At 41.3% G+C, this 24219-nt stretch overlaps 1 protein-coding gene across 1 annotated transcript in view; it reads left to right on the forward strand.

The window, feature by feature from the left end:
• Slc2a13 (solute carrier family 2 member 13) overlaps positions 1 to 24219 on the forward strand; it is a 296488-nt gene that overhangs the window by 230548 nt on the left and 41721 nt on the right. The window contains exon 7 of the mRNA XM_028752170.1: positions 17740 to 17865. Within this exon, the coding sequence (XP_028608003.1) occupies positions 17740 to 17865 (126 nt within the window). The remainder of the gene's footprint in view (positions 1 to 17739; positions 17866 to 24219) is intronic.

The following is a 24219-nucleotide window of genomic DNA, read 5'->3' on the forward strand; positions in this document are numbered from 1 at the left end:
TCACATTTCTTATTATACTTGATGTCCTGTGACAATCGAAATACACTGGAGGACTGTACCTCCAGCCCTCTACACTTTTCTGTTTACTGTCTCTCAGTTGGAACTGTGACCTAGACTCATCACTGGAGGTGTTTAAAGCCACAGGAGAGAGGGGCAGAGTGTACAAGCGTGCCCGTTACCTTCCATGTTTTTCTTAATGCTAATTTCACTTTGCCCTTCCCAACTTCTCTCACACCGTCAAGCCAAGAATACAAAGCTGTCCAGTATGGCTCCTTGTGTCCAGTGATGCCACTCTGTGCTTTCTTCTTTAAATGAAGCTTTCAGACATCTATACTATAAACTGCAATGTCACCTGATCACCTCCTTGTGGCAGTGACATAAGTTCAAGAAATCAATGCTCCTTCCATTCCTCATGGCTCTCAGCAGCCATGTCAAGTAATTCTATAGCTACTACACTCCTTCCTTCTCCTGTTGGCCATGTTTGAGAGTCTAATATCATTGACATAGCATTATGATACTGTCAGATTCAATCATAATGTTTAGGTGACATTGAAATGGGCAAAAATCCTACTCTCTGGTACTGTTCCTCATTTTAACATGATGGCAATGATTTCACCATTTCTGCTCATGCCTAGCAACTAGGCAGTGAATTTATGACTACACGGAATCATAAATCACCCTTTGAGTCCTCCATGAATTTTTTTTTAATTTTGATGACTTGAAGTTTGTCAAAAACTTGTGCTGCTCTCATAGCATTAAGTTTCTCTAGTCAGAAAGCTCTTTCTGGAGCCAGACATGGTGGTGTAAACCTATAATCTATGTACTTACAAGGAGGTTGCAGGAGGATCAGAAATTTAAGATCATTGCCAGTCTAGGCTCTCTAATACGTTCTCATTAAAACAAGTGTTTCTTGGTAAGTCAGGAATATAAAAGGGAGGAATCTGAGAATAAATGTGCAAAGAGTAAGGGCAGTGTATTCCCAGAAGCATCTATCATGTCTGCTATGCAGGTCATAAACAGGCAGGATGAAACTGGGCATGATGGCATTCCATCACTCGAGAGACAGAGGCAGACAAACACCTGAGGATTTGGTGCCTGCATCATCTATGTAGTGAATTCCAAGCCATTCAAGGCTACCTAGTGAGACCCTGTCTCAAGAAAAAAGAAAACGTGAATTCTTCAAGGAACCTTGTCTTGATGAACATTGAAAAAAATACAGAAAAATGGATTGGATGATAGCTGATACAAACATGCCTAACCAACATGAGCTGTGAGAGTCCCTGGAATATAGGGGGACTTCATGGGCAATAAGGTAAAAAAGGCATAATTAGGGTTGCATATTTAAGATATTACTATAGCTGGAGAATGGAGTTAATGAGAGAAGGACAAAGGGATGAAGGGACATGGGTAGCCTAGGCAACAGTAATTATAATCTTGATCACAGTGGAGATAGATTTAGGATATAGCATGAAAGGTAATGACAAGAGTGAATGGTTAGTTGGGTGACAAGAGAGAGCAAACACATTACAAAATGACCATTGGGCTTAGCATCTGGCACCTGCAATGTCACTGTAGACTGATGTATTAATTTGCTTTTCTGTTGCTGCTCTAAATATCATAACCAAAACAATCTGAAGAAGAAAGGGTCTTTTTAGCTTATACTTCCACATCACAGTTCATTGAGGGAAGTCAGCATCAGAACCTGTACAGGAACCTGGAGCAGGAAATGGAACAGAGACCATGGTTGAACAGTACATACTAGCTTGCTACTCAGCTCACTCAGCCTGATTTAATATACAATCCAGGAATACCAACCCATGGATGGCATCATACACAGTAGACTGTGCCCTCTCCTGTCAATCATGAATCAAGAAAATGTCCCACAGTCTTGCCTACAGGCAATGTGGTAGAGACATTTTGTCAAGTAAGAGTCCCTCGGCCCAGATGATTGTAGCTTGTATCACATGGACAAAAATACTTACCAGAGCATCCACCTCTTAGGAACATTTTTAATGATAGGAGTCTGAGACTCTTCCCATTCTCCAGCTCTAGACAGGGCACTAACAAGGGAGCACTTAGTTCTAGACTAGGCACTAACAGCCCAGCACTTAGCATTTTTGTTAGTCATATTCCTACTGTATTTATGTCCTCATTTAGTACTTTTGAACTCAAAATATACACGTGAAAACTCTTCTGAACTTATACAATTAGTTCCAAAGGTCAACAAGAAGGTAAGAAAGAAACAAAAACTTATGTATCTTAGATAACCCAGATGTCTTATTCACTATTCTAGTCATGTGAAGAGACACCTTGGTCAAGGCAACTTAGATTAAAGTTTCAGAGGGCCCGTCCATGGTCACTGCAGTGGGAAGCAGGCAGGCATGGGATTGGAGTAGTAGCTGAGAGCTTTACAACCTGATCTGTAGACAGCAGGCGGAGAGAGGAGCCCTGGACCTGGGGTAGACACACTAACACTTCTATTCTTGTTCTAGAAGTTTGGTCCTTGCAGGGAACCAATAAAACCAACTTAGAGTTCGGTTAACATTTAAATAATACCATTCTGTTATTTTTGGGGAAAAAAAAGGGTATAAACTCTGCAGAAGTGTCTGGGATGAGAAGACAACCTGGTAGGAAATGTCACTAAATGATAATACTAAATAAAAGCCCTGACATCACTTAAAACTATTTTCTAAGTTTAAACAAAATGAAAATCACCTTCTGGTAAGTCATATTGACTGAATGATGAAACAGCTACCTATCAACGGCCAAGTGTCTCCTGTTAAGTATTGCTCATCCTACCCCAGTAGATTACATAGACACCCTCCTGTGCTCTCTGTCTGGCGTGCAGGAAATGACTGCTGTTTGCTCCAAAACATTTTGTTTTGTTTTGTTTTGTTTTGTTTTGTTTTGTTTTGTTTTGTTTTGTAACAATCTTAGTAACCACTTAAAATGACTCTTCAGTAAAACTACTTTTGACCACTATGTCTTAGGCAGGCTTGATGTTTGAAAAAAATAGATTTGATGGGAAGAGGTAAACGATGCTAACTAAAGGACAAGTATATATCAGTACATAAGTTAGAAAATTAATTAAAATGTAACATATTCTGTGTACATTTATGATTAGTTCTCATTTTTAAAAGATTTATTTATTATGCATATAGCATTCTGCCTGCATGTATGAGAGGATACCAGATCTCATGACAGATGGTTGTGAGCCACCATGTGGTTGCTGGGAACTGAACTCAGGACCTCTGGAAGAGCAGCCAGTGCCCTTAGCCTCTGAGCCATCTCTCCAGCCCAGTTCTCACTTTTCATTGGAGAAAAAAAAACATTTTTGAGAGCTGCAGTAGGTCACAGGTACTAAAAAGCAAAACCTTGCCTTTACTGGAACAAATGCTGAACTCATGTTGAAGACTGATGGCGAACCTGACCTGGCATGGCGCCTGCCTCCCCAAGCCATCGCAGCACACCTCATATGGATGTCACCGCTGCCCACCTCTTTACAGAGTGTTGTTTTCAGATGCATAAAAACATTCTGCAGGATCACAAAGGGACTCAGTACATTAAAAATCTGTTGCCAAGACTATATGTTACAATATGAGGGATCAAACCTGACTCATACATAGTAGGCAAGTTCCTTGCCACTGAGCTACTCTACCTGTCTGCCTGCCTGCCTTCCTCCCTCCATCCATCCTCCCTCCAATCCTTCTATCTCTCCCTCCATCCATCCCTCCCACCCCTCTCTTCCTTCCTTTTTTTCCTAATTTTATTTCAAGGTGAATTCTTGCTAAGATGTCCAGGTCGGCCTCAAACTAGGAGCTCCCTAAGCCTCTGGATTAGAGCCCTGCGTTACTACAACCAGCTTAGAATCCTTCTTCATATGAACTTGCTATACATAACAGCGTTCATACCTCATGCTTAACATATGCAAAGCCAGAGGTAGCTGCAGCGCTAGCTAGCATCACAGTTCTAGCATCATAGTGAACATCAGTGGTACTCAGAGATTTTTATATCAACTGTAATGGGACATGATGATATTAGATTACTGTGGCTGACGATAGTTTATTAGCTACATTCATAATTGAAGGAAATGCTTAATTTTATTAAAAGATTAATGAAATAGAAGGTTTTTTAAAATCAAGTTTATGGGCCCCATGTGAAAGATAGAGGCCACAGCAGTGAGCTCTCCATCTGATCCTTCCAAGGTGAGCAGGGGTTTCTCCAGCTGCCATAGCAGAGACAGCCCAAGAGTATGAGAGTGATCTTGGCAAAGGCAGGAGATCCATTCTCTTCAGGAAATTAGAGCAGATTAGTCTTTACTGTTGCTAGGGAACAAGGTGCCAGTGTGCTGATGAGGCAGAAGGAAATGAACGACCTTGGGTACCAAATCACGTCATGGGTAGGAAGGAGGAAGGCTTTCAACAGTTTGAGCCAAGGGATGATCATGAATACCTTAAGGTTTTGTAGAGGGGTTTCTGCTTGACTCTGGGTGCTAGTTGGGAGCAGTCCCGCAGTCCCCGAGAGACAAAACAAATCTGAAATCTATCTGTGTTTGTGAGTGTAAGGACGGTGTATGTTTGGACATGTTCAGGATGCGCTCCTAATATGTTAAGTTTGGGGGATAGATCTAGCTAGTTCCATGAGGGTTCCATGTCCTAGCGACTGATCAAGGAGGATGGAAGGGCCAAATGTCTAGTCATGCTTTGATTTGAAAATAACATTAATGTCTGTGAATTAAGTCCTTTACTTTTGCAGGAATCATGCCACATTCCTTATAGATGTTTTTGTCAAATGACTCTCACACATTCTTAGGAGGAAAATATTATGTTATTTGATTGTATGGGAGGAAGACAAAGGCTGGGAGAGAGTTCGTGAGACTCAGTGAGATGTCATAGCTCCTTTGTTCTGCCCTCTGCCCTCTTTGAGTCAAACTAATGGCCTTTCTCCGACAACCTGACAGTCTTTCAAGCCCTGAGAACCATAGAAAGATGCTTGCATCAGTCACTCATGAAGCGATAGGAATATCCATCTAGAAACCTATCTAGAAACACTAGGGCTTTATCAAGACTCTCCCTTGAAAATGGAGTACTAAATGATGAAGCTCATTAAACCAGAAACACCCTAATGATCCAGCTACAGAATGTACCACTTCACTGAACTAATATTAAAAGTCTCTCAGGATATCCAGTAGCAACGTTCATTTTGTAACGGAGATGAGGTTCTGAGCTCATGCACAAATTAATAAACTGATTCAAATCACTTCCAACACTTTGCTGTCTTATCAGTGTTGATTCTGAGGGGGGAAAATCCTTATTTCATGAGAATGTGCAGTAAAAAAAAAAATGATGCCTTAGAGCTTTGCCAGAATTTGAAACGGTTGCCTTTATTTTCCCAGATTTTTATTCCTACCTTCTTAAAATTTTTTATGTGTATGAGTATTTTTGCCTGCATGTATTTACATGTTCCATGTGTACATGTGATGTCCATGGAGGCCAAAAGAGGGCATTCCTCGGACCTGGAACTATGAATGGTTTCAAATAGACGTAGGAACTGAACCTGAGTCTTGTGCAAAAGCAGCAGATGCTTCTAGCCACTGCGCTTTCTTTCCCAGTCCCATCTTTTGTTTTTAAACAAAGAAGTGCTAGAGGTTTGGGGACACAAACACAAAACCAGTCACGGAGCTGGCAGTATACCTCAGCCATTGCTCTTTCTCAGATACCGCTAGACAGCATTTATTACGTATTCCTGTACTGGGTCAGCTCAGATACCACCACCCAGCATCTTTTATGTATCTCAACTTTGGGTCAGTCTTCCTCAGGAAAGTTAGAGTTCTTCATTTCCTAGAACAATGTCTACTTTAGATGTGACCCAGGGAATGTGGCAAACACTGGGAGTTGATTTTAACTCAGACATTCTATGACACTGTAGGCAAGGCACTCTGACGCTCAGTCATCACTGACACTGTCCACCATGGCTCTGTCATCAGGACCTTCTTTGAAGCCCATGAGACCCTTCATTCTCCTCCACAGTATGTCAGCGTCAAGATACTCAAACAGATTTTACACAGGAATTCTAATCGTTTCATGTTTTCACTGTGCAGAGCTGATGTGAGCTTTAGTCAGATTTACAGTAGATTATAGTCATAAAATTTTGTGGTGATAAGAAAAAATTGACTAGATCTTTCCAGAACAGTACCAGAGATCAGTTCATTTTGTCTCTCTGTAGTCTTGCTCATCTTCAGGGATAACTTGTTACCTATGATCACAGGTTACCTCTATTTTCACAGTAGGGTGAAAACTATTGTGCTTTCTATTTTAATTTTTTGCTATTGCTCATGCCATGTGTGTATGTGTATATGTGTATGTGTGTATATGTATGTATATATGAGTGTGTGTGTGTGTGTGTGTGTGTGTGTGTATGTGTGTAGGGGTGTGTGTACATATATCCCAGGCTGTTCTTCATCTCATTCCCCTCATGCTCAGATTCCCAAAAGCTGATGGGATCACAGACAGATGCTACCATGCTCCTTCTTCTTGACTCAAGGCAAGATGCTTTTGGAGGAGGTACTTCTTATTTTCAAATGTGTAGAAGTACTTGGATGGCACTGAAGGGACCTCCCATGCTCACAAGCCTTACTGGATGCTCATTGTAGTCAGCTTCTAGTATGAAGTGACCCTATGAGCTATGTGGCTGAAGCTGCCAAGTTCTGCTGCTTACTAGGGCTGGAACGTGGCCCCTTATTCAATTACATTTTCACCAGATTTCAGTTGTTGATGGTTTCCTCCACTGCTTGAGGTTTTATTCAATTTCTTTTCAAAGTTGGAATCATAGCTGGGTGGGCTCCTGTTCTGAAGTTACCACTCTCTTTAATTCTTTTAGCATCAGGCTTTTCTTTAAATTTTATGTCTTTGAGCACTGTACATAGCTCCGTTATACTTCCGGGTGCTCCTTTTCTCCTTACGTTGTACATTTTATATTTTTCCTTGCTCAGCTTACTCCATTTCATTATAGATCTGCCTAAAAGTGACCACAAATAACCACACAACAGAGTCAGTACTGGGCTGTCTTTAAATCTCCTCTGCCAATACCATTGATACAAAATTCTTCAACTTAGCCTCAGGCAGATTTTTTTTTTTTAAGTAAGACAAAAGACAGCCATGTTCCCCACCAAAATTTAACAAGAACAAGTCTTGAGGCTACTTACTAATATTCTGCTCTGAAATCTCTTGATCCAGGCCACCATAATCTTCATTGCTCTCTGCACCAGTGTCTTCCACACCCCTACAAGGACGGCCCATTAAGTTCTGCTCAATGCATTTGACTGCCTTTGTCATCCAGCATCCCAAAAGTCCCCATCCTGCCAATAAGTAACGTAGTCAGGCCTGTCAAAACAATGTTCCACTCCCTGGTACCAACTTCTGCCTTAGTCAAGTGTTCTATTACTGTGAAGAGACACAGCGACCACAACAAATCTTATAAAAGAAAGCATTTAATTCTGACTGGCTTACAGTTTCAACGGTTTGGTCCATTATTATCATGGCAGGGAGCATGGAGGCACATGGACAGAATTAGGTAAGCGTTTTACATCTAAATCCACAGGCAGCTGGAAGAGACACTAGGACTAGCTCAAACTTTGAAACCCCAAAACCCACTCCCGGTGAAACACTTCCTCTGACAAGGACACATCTACTCCAACAAAGTCACACCTCCTAATACCTCTCAAGTAGACTCCAAAATTACCAAACATTTAAATATATAAGCCTGGGAAAGTCATTCTTATTCACCTATCATAGCATGCATGAATACTGTTAATAGGCATCATTCATTGGACTATTTTCCTTGATATTACATTAATGTGTTTGCCTGGCTACATTTTATTATAATCAATCAAAATTTTAAGCATTATGAATTAATATTCCTGTCCATTATATTTTAAATACTAATAGGAACCAAAACAGGCCTCCTTTCATGTAAACATACAGTGCTATGGCTCCGCTCAACTACAGATGGAGCCCAAGAGGACTTTGCCTTGTACTTTTCAAAAGTCAGTAGCTTCATTACTCTTTGCTGAATACCTAGATTCCTGGAAAAAAAATAAATAAAACAATGTAGAATAAATCCATGTTTTAGAAAACCATTACTCTAGTTATAGATTAAAATGGCAATTCTTCTTTTATTCTATTAATTGCTTACTGGGTTATCTGTTGAGTCTTGGGACATTCTGGAAGCTTCTTGAATCTGAGTATTGAGCTGATTGGAGTTACCCAGGACAAAGCAGAGAGGGACAGAAATGAGAGGGAGAGGGAGACAATTGGTATTATATAGTTTTTGTTTGTTTTAAGGTTGGGAATGTTGTTGTTGTTGTTGCTATTGTTGAGACAGAGACTCACTCTATCGCCCAGGCTCACCTAGAATTTGTCATCCTCCTGTCTCAGGCTTCAGGGCATGGAGGTTAAAAGCATATGCTACAGCTCTTTTGCTTTGGTTTGCATGGAAAATGTGGAAAGATGCAGGAACTCAAAGTTCTTACATGGCAGAATTTTAGTTATATAAGCAAAAAGCCAGCACTAATAAAGCAATACACACTAGTAACAGAAACAGACCTGGTGGGGGGCACTTCCAAAGTATTTAAGAGGTCTTGGGGAAAGACCCCAATACTGCAAAAGCACAAACCAAAGAGACCAACAACATTTAAAAAGAAATATTTTGACAGACTATTACAAAAGCAAAAACATGAGTGCTTTGAAATCCCTCAGGGAGGGAGTCAGGGTTGAAACTCAGCCTTCTGACAGAACTCTAGGATCTACAAGCTTTGGGAAGGATAAAGTATGAAAGCCCAAACTTGAACAAATTCCAGAAAATGCTAAGAAGTTTATGGGGAGATGGAAATGAAGTGAACATAAACCCTGAGTTTCTGAGTGGCGACCTGGGTGCGTCCTGCCTGGGATAGGCGGAAGTAAGAGGGGTGATAGAAAAGGGGCAGCTGAGCTGCCTGTCTGCTCTGTAAGAAATCTCAGAGGAACCATTTACTCACCAGGCATAAGCACCAAGCAGAGGTACAGCCAGGAGCACTGGGAAGGCAGAGTTGAAGCCAGGATCAGACACCATGAGTGAGCTTACACTGCACAGTTAAGAGCAGCGTCTGGCGCAAAGGCTCCACTATTCTGTGGTTGTGAGCAGACAGACTGTTGGACAGCTTTGCCACAACAGTGGAACTCAAGAACCCCTGATTTTTATAGGATATTTATGATTGGTTCTGCTTAAAACAAGAAAGGGCAAGTAAGATATCCCAACGGGGCTAACATACTTTCAGAGTTTAGTTTACTTTATAGTCATTCGTGTTCAAAAAAAAAAATACAGGTGACAAGAAATGGATCTCTGAAATACTTAACCTTAAGCTTTGCAAAAGTCACAAAAGTCTCTTCATTTGTCACTTCCTCGGCCTTTACCACCAGCCAAACAATTGTCACATCCTTTGGTTTCAAAATGAGAGATGAGAAAAAAACAATTGGTTCATGCATGTGTTCAGAAACTTCTGGGTCCCATTCATAGTGTAGTTAACATTGAGGCAGATACTCCACCAGGAGCTTTTATAGATTCTCCTCTTACCAAGGCAGATACTTGTATTTGTCCCTTTTTGCCAAGCCCAAAGAGGTCTGGTGGGTTTAGAAGGCCACTTACCTTACCCCTGCATAGAGCAAAGTCCTAAGTGACCAGGCTGTACCAGGCTCTGCCCAGAACTCAGTGCTATCGATCCTTGCCCACTGCATAAATTCAGTCTGATGTGCCTCTGCCAGCAGAAGTGCCAGACAAAGCTTTGAGAAGGAGAAAATAATGTAGTGAGATACTTGAAAAACCTGTTAGGATGCGTTTACACTTGTCCAGTGATCCGGAGATTCTCTTTCTGAAAGGCATTGTGGGAAGCAGTAGTCCATTTAGGACTTAAGTTTGTTTGTGAGTTGTGTTGACTTTGTTTGTTTACATTTGGTTGAGAAAAATCATTTTTCCCAGTGTATGAATGGGGATTTTAACCTACTTAGTAAAGGAGATTGGGTGAGCTGACATGGTGAGACAGTGGCCCCCCATTTAGTGACGTCGGATATGTAGGAACCGGTGCTTGCTAACTGCCTCATCTGCTGGAATTGGGGAGAATTAGCAATGGCCACTCACCCACGGCCAGCGCACTCAGACTTGATTAAGGCATCTCTCCATTTATTAGGCTCTGTTCTGTTCCCTGGTACGTGATACTGACAGTGACCCAGTGACCGTGTACAGTGTTATGCCAGCTCTGGGAGGGAAAAATAAACAAGACATAGTTAGAGTTGCTTATCACCAGGTTTATTTTTAAATTTTTATTTGCATATTGAACCCATAGGAGATTTTCGTAGTTTTCAAAAGATTTTGGTAGTAGCTACCATTTCTGAATGTAATTAGAGATGGGCAAAAGTATTTTTAAGTGTTAGTAAAATTACTAGTACCGGTTCTGAATGGGAGCCTTCCAGGCCCCGGTTACAATATCTTGAACTGTAGAAGTCACCCTGCCCAGAGCGCCTGTGTTAAGTAGGTCCTAATCTTCATCAATACAGTGGGGAGATGACTAATTTATATTTTATATGTAAACAGAGGAATGGTATCTTTTATAAAACAGTTATTCCGAATTGCTTCAGAACTTTTTTTGTAACCGTTTCTATAGCTTTGTGAATTCGTGAGAGGAAAGGATAATTCTGTACGTCTGTAGTGCTCAGAGATGCCGATGCAGTTCCAGATGGGGATGACCATTGTAAACCTGCATCTGTGAATTAACTATTCAATGGCGATAGCATTCGAGGTAGATAAGGACAGAGACTGACATCGGAAAATCAGTTCAGGGACCAGGCCCAGCTCAAGGATAGTGTTTCTACCTACGGTATTAACTACCAATATGGAATTTTTTGCTATTTCTTTTTTAATTTGGGGGGATGGTTATTTTTGTTTTATTTTTTATTTTACTTTTTAACATTTTGCTAAATGTATCTATTGTGCAGAGGGGTAGGGGTCCACTGTGTTTCAACATGGCCTTCTTTATAAAGCTTCTAGACACAGCCTGAGATGCCTGACTGTCCCCTTGCTCCTGGCATGTGCTAAAGCTGCACACACTCGTTCAGAGTGACTGACACACTCACTGACTGACACCCGGGTTCAGTGAATACCTGTTGAGGAAGAACAGAGTCCTGTCACTGAGAGCAGACATGCAGTGTTTCTTACTCTGCTACAGCCTGCAGACAGAAGCTATCAAGCTCCTGATGTGGTTGGGCAGTGGCCCTAGAGATGAGAGTGGGGGGTTTGCATTTTTAACATATAACATTAGTGCTTAGGCCCAACTTCTAGTACCTGATTTCTAATGTTTCTTTCTAGTACGTTTTTATTTGAAGACAATACAGCGCCCCCACTCTAACAGGGAAGGAAGAAGAAAGGTCAGTCTATAAACAAAATGAGTGAGTGATTGACATAACTAAACATAAAACCTCAGGTGGCAATCTGAGGTGGCAGGTATATCACGTGTGCCCGCAGGTAAATAAATGTGTAAATATTTATAAGGAGTTTTTTCAGTCATGATAAATTTGGAAATAGTATCATATTTGGACATAATGTAATGATCATCATATGTAGATAAAATTTAATCAATGTACTGTATGCTATCTTCAATGCAAAAATCAGGAACTGGTCTTTGCCGCTGTTGGTGGATTTTATTCTTTATGGAAAGGGCAGAGAAGAAATACAGAAGGATTGTGTAAGGGACTAGAGTGTCACACAAAACCAAGCAAGCCAGTTACTCTTTGTGGACTGGGAAAGAAATCGGAGGGTGAGTTTTACTGCGAGTCTGTTTGCAGTTCCTCCATCGAGAGCTGATTACATAAAGAGACTCCCCTAAGAACATTTCCTCCCTCAACCCTCCCACTGGCTTTGTGAGAAAGGCTATGCAGAGAACTCCAGGATGCTGAGGCTATACTCAGCAACGCCAGACAGCTCAAACACAGCAAGGCTAGAATTTGAATTTTTATGAGATGTCTGGGTAGGAAGCAATGTGAAGGAAATGAACTAAAGGTAAAACCAGACCCAAAACAGAGACATGTCCTCCCAACACATATAACACCAGACTCATTTTAAGATGCTATGTCTGGCCTTCCCTTGCCTATTAGAACTGCATTAGCTTCTTCCTACTCATTGGGGTGCCAAAGCCAAGAGCTTAGGGACTGGCACCAAGTCTCTAATGAAGACTCTCTGATTCTGCATCTCATTTAAAAAATCACATTTCAAAGAGATAATCTCAATGGGGAAAGAGTGAAGGGAAACTCAGGAGCCTGGAAGGTGGTTTCCAGGCTCTCTGCAGTACCCTGAGGAGAAGCAGTAGGCAGACTGACTAGATGAGTTGACCCAACCCAACCAGAGCAAGGAGTTTGGTGTTTACACTATGGGCAGGGAACACTGTGATCAGTTTTCATTAGAACGGGAGCCTCATCAGGTGATAACAGAGGCAGAGAGAGGAACATGGCCATGTAAATTAGCAATTCGTGGCCCAGTCATAGGAGGGTACTATTGGATAGTGTGAGGAGGGCAGGAGAGAACAGCACACAGCGATGCAAAGCTGCAAACAAGGAGTTCCTGTCTAGGAACACAGTCATTGAGAGCATCTTAAGAAATACAACATTTCTTAGGGTTTGGGGGAAATCATATAACACGAAAAGGTAAGATTTAGAGAGAAACATACTCCAAGTTAACTGTTGGGGAATGCCAGCCGTCTCCTGAGGTCAATGCAGTGGAGTTTGCTGTTTTGCTTTATGAAATTAGTATCTGTGGCCCTAGGTTTTCTGATATTTTTTCTTTCCAATGAGTTCCCTTTTATACAGTTGGGATAGAAGTCTCCTGGCAGCCATACTGTAGGAGGGAAATGAGACTGGTGTTCTAGAATTTAAACTTGGCCCTGCAGAGGGCTCGCAGAAGGTACAGGGCCCCTTCTGATTCTTCTAAATTGTTTTCTACGTCTTCTGCTCCGGGCCATTGGGATTTAAGGAAAGAGGTCATAAAGTAGGGACGATCTAGAGGAATGGCGAAGGGAAAGAGTAATCACGCACCATGTGGAGCCTACAGGCGTGGTCAGGGCTGAGAGAGCATATTGTACCCACTGTCCAAGGGATGCTACTGCCTGCATCCCAGCAGTCAGCTTTCTGACTGAGGTCTTGTTAGGCAGATTTAAGACTGGGAGCTACTCATGCTGCCTCGCAATGCTTTAATGAGATACATTTAAGAAACTGGACCGTTTGCTACAGAGTCAAATTCATTGACTTCTGAGTAGAAATGAAGAATGTTCTAAATTAGCCTGGGTCAATGTCTGAAAGGTTTTTTTCCCCCTGGGGGCTACATTGAGCTCTACACTCTGCCATCACTGGGTTACAGAATGACAACAGGCTTCCTTTTATTTCCACCAGATGCTAGACATGAAACTGGGGCCTTCATTTCTCTCTTCTGTAGCTGGAAACATTCGGGTGTTTTAGAACCAGATTCATTCTAAATATATGATTCTGTGTTTGCCCCCATTTCTAAAAAGAAACCTTAGAGATTTTTAAGGTAAATCTCCTCCCTCCAGCTCCTAAGAATTCGCTTCTCAGAATTATCACATGGCTGCCTGGTCTTTAGTCTTACTTCTTTCCCTGGCTTCTGCTCCCAGTTCCCTAGTACTTCCCACATTGGTGCACGGTCTCTGTCTTCATTCAGTTTCCATAGTTTAGCATGGTCTCAGGTGTCACACAATCTCCCTTAGACCAAGACTGCCAGCTTCCATCATACTACGTAGCCACCTACATACCTAATAGTACCACTGCCTTTCCTATGATATTTTAAGGTTATAATTTAGAGCAAAGCTCTCTTTGTCTCTTCTGTCCCTCTGTCTCTCTGTCTCTCTGTCTCTCTGTCTCTCTGTCTCTCTCCCTCCCTCCCTCCCTCCCTCCCTCCCTCCCTCCCTCCCTCTCTCTCTCTCTCTCTCTCTCTCTCTCTCTCTCTTTGTGTGTGTGGTGTGTGTCCTGCTGTGTAGACCTGAAGGAAATTAGCTTTGTAGTTTTTCTTCCTGAAAGTGAACTATAAAGATTATTAACCCACTCCTCCACATTTAACTGTTAAAACTGTTAATTGTTTATATCAGCGTTTGCCTATGGTGATCTACAAAAAGAAGCTGCATCTTGTTCTTTGACAGTGATTTTATTACATCACCCAGGCGTTCACCTTCAGCCACCCACATCCCAAAATTACTTTCCAGGATAAGCTAAAGTCCACCATAGTGCCTGAGTTACAAAGCTGCCGTGCACTCTGCCTTCACTGGGTGAGATGCCACAGTGCAGGTCACAGAAGCTGTGAGCAAGGTCTTAACCCTTCAGAATTCACAGTTGGAAACAGGTTGGTAAAAGCATCATGCACAGAGGCGTGTCAGAGCAAAGCAAAGGACTGGTTTCCAAAGATTTTACACCAATAGGAAGGAACTGTTTATTCCTTTCATTCAGCAACTCTATTACAGAGCATAGTCCTTTTATAAATTGCTTGTTGATTAGTTTTCTTTTAAACAGATAATTTCTTGTGCTGGTGAGATGGCACAGTGGGTAAAAGTGCTCGTTATGCTGACTCGACAGCCTGTGTTCAATCGAGGATCCCATGCAGAAAAGTAATTCCCAAGAGTTGTACTTTAATCCCCAACAACCCTTTATATGTGCATAGGCACACACAATAATAATAATAATAATAATAATAATAATAATAATAATAAAATAATAAATAAAGCACCAAACTGGACCACTCCCTGGGAAGAAACTGGAGCATTCCCTGGGTAGAGGGTTTACTTGGGGAGATTCAGACTGCCATGGCTAACTCTTGGGGTATGTGGTGGCCGGAGGGAGCCTATGAACGAGAACAGTTGGAGTAGTGGGAGGAGTTTACTGTCCAGAGCAGCCTGGGAACTAGCATGGAGACTTTGATCTGTTGTTACAGGTTTGTTTGCATTCATAGTTTGCTTTGATAACTTGATGCCTTTTGCCAGAAGTGCCTGACGATAGTAGGGAACAGGTAAGGAAAGTGATGACTGTTCCTGACAAACAGAAACCCACTTCACAGGGCTTCTGAGGAAGACTGCGTATAAGCTCTTGTTTATCTGTTAGCAGTCCTTCTGCTTCCACAGTCCAGCCTGAGCTGAGCACAGACTGTCACCTATGACTTTGTCCAGGGCACTATCATCTTAGGGACTGTTTTGGACCTAACAGTATCCTGATCCCACATTGTAAGGAGTGGGAATTTTAGAGTTAAATTATGCATTTCTCTTAGGTAGATTATGCATGGGTCCTTTGGGGTCATGTGCTCTTGGTATACAACAAGTCAAGTTTAGAAATAAGAGCTTCCTCCTGCTCACAGTTTTTGAGGGCTAAGCAGATTCAATATCTGCCTTTCATACATGAAAACCAACCTGTGATTGGCAAATTCCTACAAGCATTGGTTGTATGTTTCAATGATAGATTGTATGTGAAGGATACCTTTAATAAAGAATAGGTCCTTCTAGCTATGCTTTCTGTTAATGACACTTGTTAAAGTCACAGCTATAAGATATGTTCTCGGTAAAAGTTCATTTAAGCTGATCTCCATAGTACGTAAAGTTTACTGTTAACTTCAGAAGTGAGTGTTAGGCATGTTGTGGTATTTAGAATATTTTTTCCATAAAATAGTATATATGGCTGGAAAGCAAAGATATCCAGGTCAAGGATGACAGAGTCCTGTGGAACATTTTTTCACCTCCAGAGGCCTGAAAGCTCCATGCTAAAGTAGGGACTGGCAATATGAATTCTCCACAGCAGCCTGCTCCTGAGATGGAGAAGAAACCAGTGCTTTGGCTTCGATATCTGCCTTCCTTTCATGGAGAAAACCCCAGGGATCCACAAGAAGTATCAGGAAGGAAGCTTCCACACTCTTTTCTTTAAAAAAAATAAAATACGGGAAACAAGTGACCCTGAACATAAACTATAGACTGTGTTTGGAGAGAAAAACACAACCACTCTGACAGTATAAGTCATGGTGATGGCCGGGGTGGGGGGTGGGGGGGAGAAAATGCAAAGCTCTTGTCCTCAGACACAGGGAGCTCCTTGTTTTCAGAGCCTGGAGGAAAAGAACTAAGGACAGATCTGGCTTTGCTCCTGTCAGAGCTTAAAGCTGATCAAAGTTCACACTTAATACCTTTAGTTTCCCCTGTGAAGTAAGATGTCTTGGAGAAAAGGCAGTATCCTTCCCTTACCAATCTCAAAGGTAAACAACACCATCAAAAATCAGACCTTTGGTGAGTTCGTACAGATCTCCCCTGTGTCCTGAGTCTAGGACATTCAAAAAGTCTCATTCAAACAGGGAAAAATAGACATCAGGACTCTAACATGAAAATGAATCTAACTTTTAAACCATGCAGGTGTGTCCATGTTCAGTTAAATGAGCCACGGAGGCCATTTCAGCTTGGAGGATTGGGAAATGCTATCCTTTATGCCTTGAGTCTATGCGTCTCCCAGACATCCTTCTCTGATGGACTGTTTTTCCTCTGATACTCCATAGGACAATTACTGGGGCAGAGTGAGAATGATTAATTTTGTGCTGATTGGTCTTTAAGAACCAAATAACCGGTTTTCTGTAATGTCCTTTTACTCTCTCTGGAAAATTTCTCTTCGGACTTAGTTTAAACATTACCTCTGAACTTACTTTCAGCTCTTGAATCCCCTTCTACCTTTTAGGTAGGAAATCAGCCCTTGTCTTTGTTATGACTATTGTAATGTACATCTGTTTCTCATCCTCTCCTTCCATCTGCCGCAAATCAAGAATGTTTACTTGCTAATCTGTAATATGACCAGTGAGTGCTGCATGTATCTGAAGTATACATGAAGGGCTGTAGAACTGCGATTACATGATGGGGTGCCCGCCAGAAAACTCATTCCACACCAGTGATGTTAGGCTTGGGTTGGGAGACTCTGCCCATTTCAAACGTATCTGCTGTTCAATAGTACCGTTAAATGAGTAGTGATTAATCGAATGTTTCTCTGTCATCCGGCCTTAGGTGTAATTAGCACAGAGCAGCATTTCTTCCTACACCCATTAGCTTGTAGCTACGATTTAGTGCAGAGTTGGGACTCAATATGTTAATGTTAAAGGCCCACCAAGAATTTAGCAATGGCTGGATTTGAGGTATTTATATTTTTGTTAAAGTTTTACTTCAGACATTCTCTTTCATTGTTCCAGATATATAGTCTACAATATAGTATATAATACGTATGCATATATGTGAGAGAAAACATTTTCAGTTTTTAATATAGATGTAGCATGAAGGAGAAGAGGAGGAAGACACTTATAAGAAATAGATGCTTTATTATAACCCAGAAGTAGTCCAGGCTGGATCCAGATAGGTCAGTCTGTCATAAGTATCAGTGATTTAGGAAGCCAATTGTTTTTTTTTTTACTGCACGTCTACTGGGCTTGCTCTGTGCCCTCCCCTTACCACATAGTAGCTTCCACAGTTGCTGTCATCTGCATGGAGAGATGAATGTGATCCTCCAGCTATCCCCTGGATCTGCTCTTATCACTTGGCTTGGCCAGAGCTCATCAAATAGTGTGGGCTGTGGAGGTGGCCGCTAAGACTGGGATGTAGCCAGTGCCAGGCGCCCAGGCCAACCTGACTTGAACTCTTTGCCATTTCAGTTACTGTAACGAGTGCATGCTGGACCCAGACTGCGGTTTCTGCTACAAGATCAACAATTCGGCTGTCATCGACTCCTCCTGTGTTCCAGTTAACAAAGCGTCTACAAACGAAGCAGCCTGGGGCAGGTATGCCACGCACTGCTTGCCAGGAATACGCCATTTAGTTTCAAAATGAGGCTATTTTATTATCTTAATAGTTGCTGGATAAGAAATGGAATTTGTGAAATTTTCTTGAAAAAAAGATAGATAGATAGATAGATAGATAGATAGATAGATAGATAGATAGATAGATGATAGATAGATAGATAGATGATAGATAGGTAACAGTTTGACTGTATTAACTCTTACTTCTTTCTCTTATCCTCCTTTCCCTTCCTGCTGGTTACCACCCCATCCCCTTCCCAAATGGTCTCTTCTACTTTCATGCCTTCTTTACAAACATAATCAAGATTTCAGTCCTGCAATATAGCTCAGCAGGTAAAGATGCTTCTACTAAGCCTCCCAGCCTGCCTGAGACAAATCCCCAGGATCATGTGATAGAAGTTATCATCGCTTTAAATTATGCCATGGAACTATTTGTCCCTTGGAGTTGTTGTGACTCAGAGAAATGATCCACAATCAGAATAAAGGTACAACAAAGTCACAGAAATATCAGGGAGCTGTTTGCCATCCTTTCTAATCTAGTTGAAAAACTAAAAACAAAAGTTTTTCTTGAAAAAAAGATAGATAGATAGATAGATAGATAGATAGATAGATAGATAGATAGATGGGGCTGGAGAGATGGCTCCGTGGTTAAGAGCACTAACTGCTCTTCCAAAGGTCCTGAGTTCAAATCCCAGCAACCACATGGTGGCTCACAACCATCTGCAATGTAATCTGATGCCTCTTGGTGTGTCTGAAGACAGCTGCTGTGTACTCATATACATAAGATAAATAAATAAATCTTTAAAAAAAAAAAGAAAACAGATCATAGAGATGGGAGACGGAAAATCTCATGAGCCTAGAGGTTCAAGATCAACCTGGGCCATTCAGCAATACCAATACCATGTGTCTCCAAAAAATGATTGAGTCAATAATGGGTCCTAAATTGGAGGCATCTGTAGAACCACATCGAAAGTAAAAATAAGTGGCCCAGTAAATGTGCTTGCCTCACAAGCTTGATGTCTGGGCTTTGATTCATGGTACCCTTGTAAAAGTAGATGGAGAAGCAGACTCCACAGGCTCAAGCTCTGACTTCTGGAGGCATGTATCTTCACCCTACCCTGCAACACAGACACAAATAATAATGATAGTGATAATAAATATATAATTTGAAAATTGAGTACAGGGCTGGAGAGATGGTTCATCTGTTAAGGACATGTACTGCCCAGGCAGAGGACCTGAGCTCAGTTCCCAGCACCCATGTTCAGATGCTCACTGCCCATAACTCCAGTTTTAGGGAATCTGGAGCCCTCTTCTGGCCGCTGTGCACTGCACTCATCTGCATAAACCTGCATTCAAATATATACATACATATAAATAAAAATAAAATCTTAACTAAAGAGTAAAAACCAAATAATCAGAACCCAGAACACATGATGTCTCCATGGATAGCAGCTCTTCTCTGATTTGTGACAGTGTCAATGTGTGTACTTTTGCTGGCTGACCTCCAAGTCTTCCTGCCTTAGACTTCAAAGTGTTGGGATCATAGGCACGAGCCATACCATTCAGAGGACAGCAACTCCTGATAGGTCTGGGAGGATAGACTACACAAATGAACTATGACAATTGATAAAAGTGAGAAAGCAAGCAAGTATGAATGACTGTTGCAGTAATATTTTAAAACGGCTATTTCTTGGGCTGACTATCTAAGCGACAGCAGCTCTGCTTAGTTCTGCCGCCATGTTCCCGGCCAGAGACTACATGCGTGCATGCCACAGCTAGGAACGGCCAGCCGGAAACACCAGTCCTGCCACCCACAAGACACCAGCATGGGAGATGGCTCTGCCAATCTTCCACGTTGTCTCCACATGGTTGGGCTGAGCCCAGACCATCCTACCATCCATGCAGTACCCGGTAGAAATGAGACTCTAATGCTTAAAGGTTAATCAAAGACTTTATATGTTTGACTCACATAATTAGAGGTGTGTCCCAATGTCTAACCTTGATATAAGTTGTTACCCTGGACTGCTCTCGATACAAATGTGGCCATCAATGGCTCCTCCATCTCTCTCCCTTTGCTCCTTTTCTTTCTTCTCCTCTTCCTCTCCTTACTCCTCCTCTCCTTACTCCTCCCACCTTAGCTCCTCCCAACTTTCGGGGGGGTTGGGGGGAAATATGCCGCTACAAATGACAGGTAAATAAAACCTAAATAAACAGCATTGCAAAAACAAAGAGACTTTAATATAGTAAGCTTCCGAGAAATAAAGAATATATTGTATACTATACTCAAAGTTGTACACTTAAGATGTATGTCATATATGTGAATACCTAGATGCTGCATTGTCATAATCCAGAAAAATTTGCATATACAAAAATCCTTAAACTAAAATTCTAGGTAAGTGAATGCACAAAACAATATAGAACCTTAATGCATGCAATCCCTCTGAAAGATAAGCTAACTGAAGTCACAATGAAATCAAGCTAAGACGAGAGAAGGGAAATTTACAAAACTGTGGTTTTGAGAAATCACAGAAATCTGAGGAAAATTAAACATCTATTTGTCTATTCACAATAAATCAGTTAGACAGTGATTAAAGACAAATGTGTTTAGACAAAAAATTTTAAAGACGTATTTTCTACATCATTTGCAAACAACAACCACAGGCATGTTGGAAACTTGAGTGGAAATATTTAAGTGCTAAGTCAAGAGGACAAAGCTAGCAGAAGTCAGAGAATGTGGGCGCCTTGCCAAGTTTAGTCCGAGAGCTATTTAGCTTAACTGAGAAGTTCACTCATTTTGAGCCAACATAGAACTCCTGCAAAAGTGTGTTATGTTTAATAATAAAGAATAAGTTACACAAGTATGTTAATATATACTCAAAATCCAGATACTAGCATGAGGACATGTCTTCTGACCAAAGTAAAACAAATTCCAAAAACACCAGAGAGCTGTTTATCACTGTCTCTAAATTTAAATGAGAAACTAAAAACAGAAGTTTAAGTTAAGTAGAGATCATAGGAGCTGGAGAGATGGCTCAGTGGTTAAGAGTGCTTGCTGCTTTTGCAGGGGATCAAAGATTGGGTCCAATCCTGGCAGTTCACAAATGCTTGTAACTCCAGCCGCAGAGACCTGACAACCTCTTCTGGCCTCTATAGATACCTGTACACATGTGATACACATACACACACACACACACATGGGTGCACACATTTACACACATGTATACATGCATACATGTGTGTAAATTAAACCATTTATAAATCTGTTTTTAAAAGAATGGAAAGCAAGAGGCTTAAGTTTACAGTTACACAGATGCAGAAGAAGTAGAACCAGTGTAGAGAGGAATCAATGGAAGTTCCCTGACAGACGCAGGTGAAGCAATGTCAAACACAGGAAGGTGCAAAACTCAAGAGCTGTCAGTCCTTAGAAAGGTCCGTACACTCAGAGAACGCTCTAGGAGTAAAGCCCTGGCCAAGACAAGAGAAAAGGCGTAAGCAGTATTTGTAATGATAAGCCATGCAGCAGACAGCAGGCATTCAAAGGATTTCACTGAATAATGCACTTGAAGCTCCATAAATATATTTTCTAGAAAAAGGAGTCTAGGACCAGCTCAGATATCTGTCAAGTGTCATTTCTATTAGGCAGGCAAGATTTCTGATTCAGAAGTAAGTCCACTTCTTTTGAAACAGCTGCCGCTAAGCACTGGAAAGCTACCTAGTTAGGAATGTGATGGGTGTCTTTAAGTGGCACGAGGACATTGGGTCCTCTGTAAGTCCCGCCCCTATATGTAAACTGAGAGTAGCCTCTGTATTGAGCAAGGTGGTTCTGTAGAGGGTATCTAAGGAATGAAAGAGTCATAATTCAAGATGGCTATAGTGATAGGTGTGTGTGTGTGTGTGTGTGTGTGTGTGTGTGTGTGTGTGTGTGATGTGTCAGGAACACTATGTAGACTAGAATAATCATCACTATCTAACTGATAAATGCATACAATAGTTCTCATTTATTCCTGTGTGTCTCTACATCTTCCTCTATACCTCCCAGTTCTCTATCTACACAAAAACATAAATCATCCATTCTGGAATTTCAATGCTAACTAAAAATACTATTAATGAGGGACACTTTCCTAGCACGCTGGTTCAGTATTTGTTTCCTATAACACAGCACTTTAGCTCTGTAATTAGCAACACTAGAATAGCTGGATAGAGTCCCTGTTTGGCAGTTCATTGTTTCACAGTGTTCATTCAGCTGAGATATTTTTCTCATAGCCAAGCTCTGATACAGCATGCAGCCTGTTGGCTCTGCGTTCCACCACTCGCCTGAACAAAATGTACTCAGCTTTCACCTCGAACCAGTGTGCTGATGTCCTTAGTGACTTTCTACTTCCTTGGTCCTCTGCCTGGGGTTGACAATTTCTTGTTTCATCACTGCCCAACTTTTAGTAATCATTCTTGTTCAAGTAAGTTGTTGGTCAGCTTTCGCTTGCATTCTGGCAGAGTAGCCTGCTAAACAAAGTTTATACCTACCACTAACCTTGTGGTAGCATACCTACAGGAGAACTGTTACGGCCACAACAAATCAATGACAGTTAAAAGGCATGACTTGACAGGACTTGACACTACATAATCCGATGCATCCTGGTCCAGGGGCTTACAGGACAAAACAAAACAACAACAGAAAAGAAGAAAGAAGAAGAGGGAAGAGGTGGTAGAGGAGGAAGAAGAAGAGGAGGAGGAGGAAGAGGAGGAGGAAGAAGAGAAAGAGGAGAAGACTGTCTCCATATATGTAGTCTTCATAGCCCTTAGAGCAAAGCTCACCTCACAATAATATTGTAGCATGTCTCTATGAATAAAAGCACTGTCCCTTCCCCTCTCTCTCCCTCCCCCCTCTCTCCCTCCCTCCTCCTCTTCCTTCTCCTCCTCCTCCTCTTCCTCCTTCCTCTGTCTCTGTCTCTGTCTCTCTCTCTTTCTCTGACAGTTGGTCCAAAGTGAATGCAAGTGCAGCTAGAGAGCATCCCCCAAACTCAGATCTCAGTGTCCAGATAGAAATGCCCCAGCAGGTATCTGAACTCTGGGATAACATGGCTAATGACCACACAGTCCCATGGGTGTTGTCTCTGCTTGGACTCCACGTTCCATGGCTGTGACCTATCCTATTCAAAATGCTCAATGCTTTAGACAATGGTGAAAAATCTGAGAGGATTTGCAATGAGTCAGGGTTTCAAAGGAGAGGGTGCAGGGTTCTAATGACTTTATTCTAGTTACCCTCTTGTAAATATTTTCTAAAGAGGAAAGATGTAAAAGAAAACATAATAGTTCATATGATCTTGATTAACACATGATGCTCACCCAGGACTTTAAAATGCTAAAGGATGTTCTAAGAAAACTCAGTCATGTGGTCTGGATTGCATAAAGCCGAACTACAAGGAAAAGACTTAAGAAGCTGATGGAAGACATTCAACACTTCCCCAGAACACCCCCTAGTATGCCAAGGAGTCCGTGAGCTACAGGCATGATGTAAAACCACATGCAGGACAGAACTTGCTGAGCAGAAAAGCAAGTTTCCTATCACGACCCTTTTACAGAATATTTTCAAAAGGAGCATCCGTTGTGAATTTAGAAAAAGAAACTTATCATTCATGAAACATATTATCTAAAGATATGGGTCTATTAGATTAACACATTGTTATTATTCATATATGGGATAAAAAGCCTTCAGCTATATTCCTAATGACAGCATAATTCATAATTAAATATTGATAGCTTAAACATTACAGAGAAGTAAAGTGTCTGATATAGATTATCTTGATCCACTTAAAGTTATACTGCTTGGATGTGCATTATATGACAGATTATGTTTTTAGATCATTAGTACTTAGTTGCCATCTATGTATAATTTCAGAAATCACAGTTCTTGGGTTGTTAATTTCCAAGACCAAGAACAGAAGAGCCTTTGGTTGTAACAGTCATGTATATCATGTCCTCTACTCATAATATTGCAAAGGACTAACAAGTAGAAAAACAAAACATCTGAGAATAAGTTCTATGTTCATTTATCTAACTTCCTAGTTCATATAGTTGCTCTAGTAAGCACTATGTATTCTCTTCAAGTAGCAATGTTCGTACTGCAAAAAAAAAGTCTATATGGTTTTTGCCAAAAATTCACATTTTCAGACATCCCATCTGCTTTCAAGTGTCTTCTTCAGTTTGCATTGCCTTTGAAATGTAGTCTATGAGTTCGTTCTCACTGGGGAAGATTTGGAGTCTGTAAGTCTGTTTTGGAAGAACGAGAGCCAGGCAGGACTTGGATGATATATCTTCCTTAGCATAGGTTCACAGTGA

This window comes from Grammomys surdaster, unplaced genomic scaffold, assembly GCF_004785775.1.
Source record: "Grammomys surdaster isolate TR1022 unplaced genomic scaffold, NIH_TR_1.0 125878, whole genome shotgun sequence".
Classification (NCBI taxonomy): domain Eukaryota; kingdom Metazoa; phylum Chordata; class Mammalia; order Rodentia; family Muridae; genus Grammomys; species Grammomys surdaster.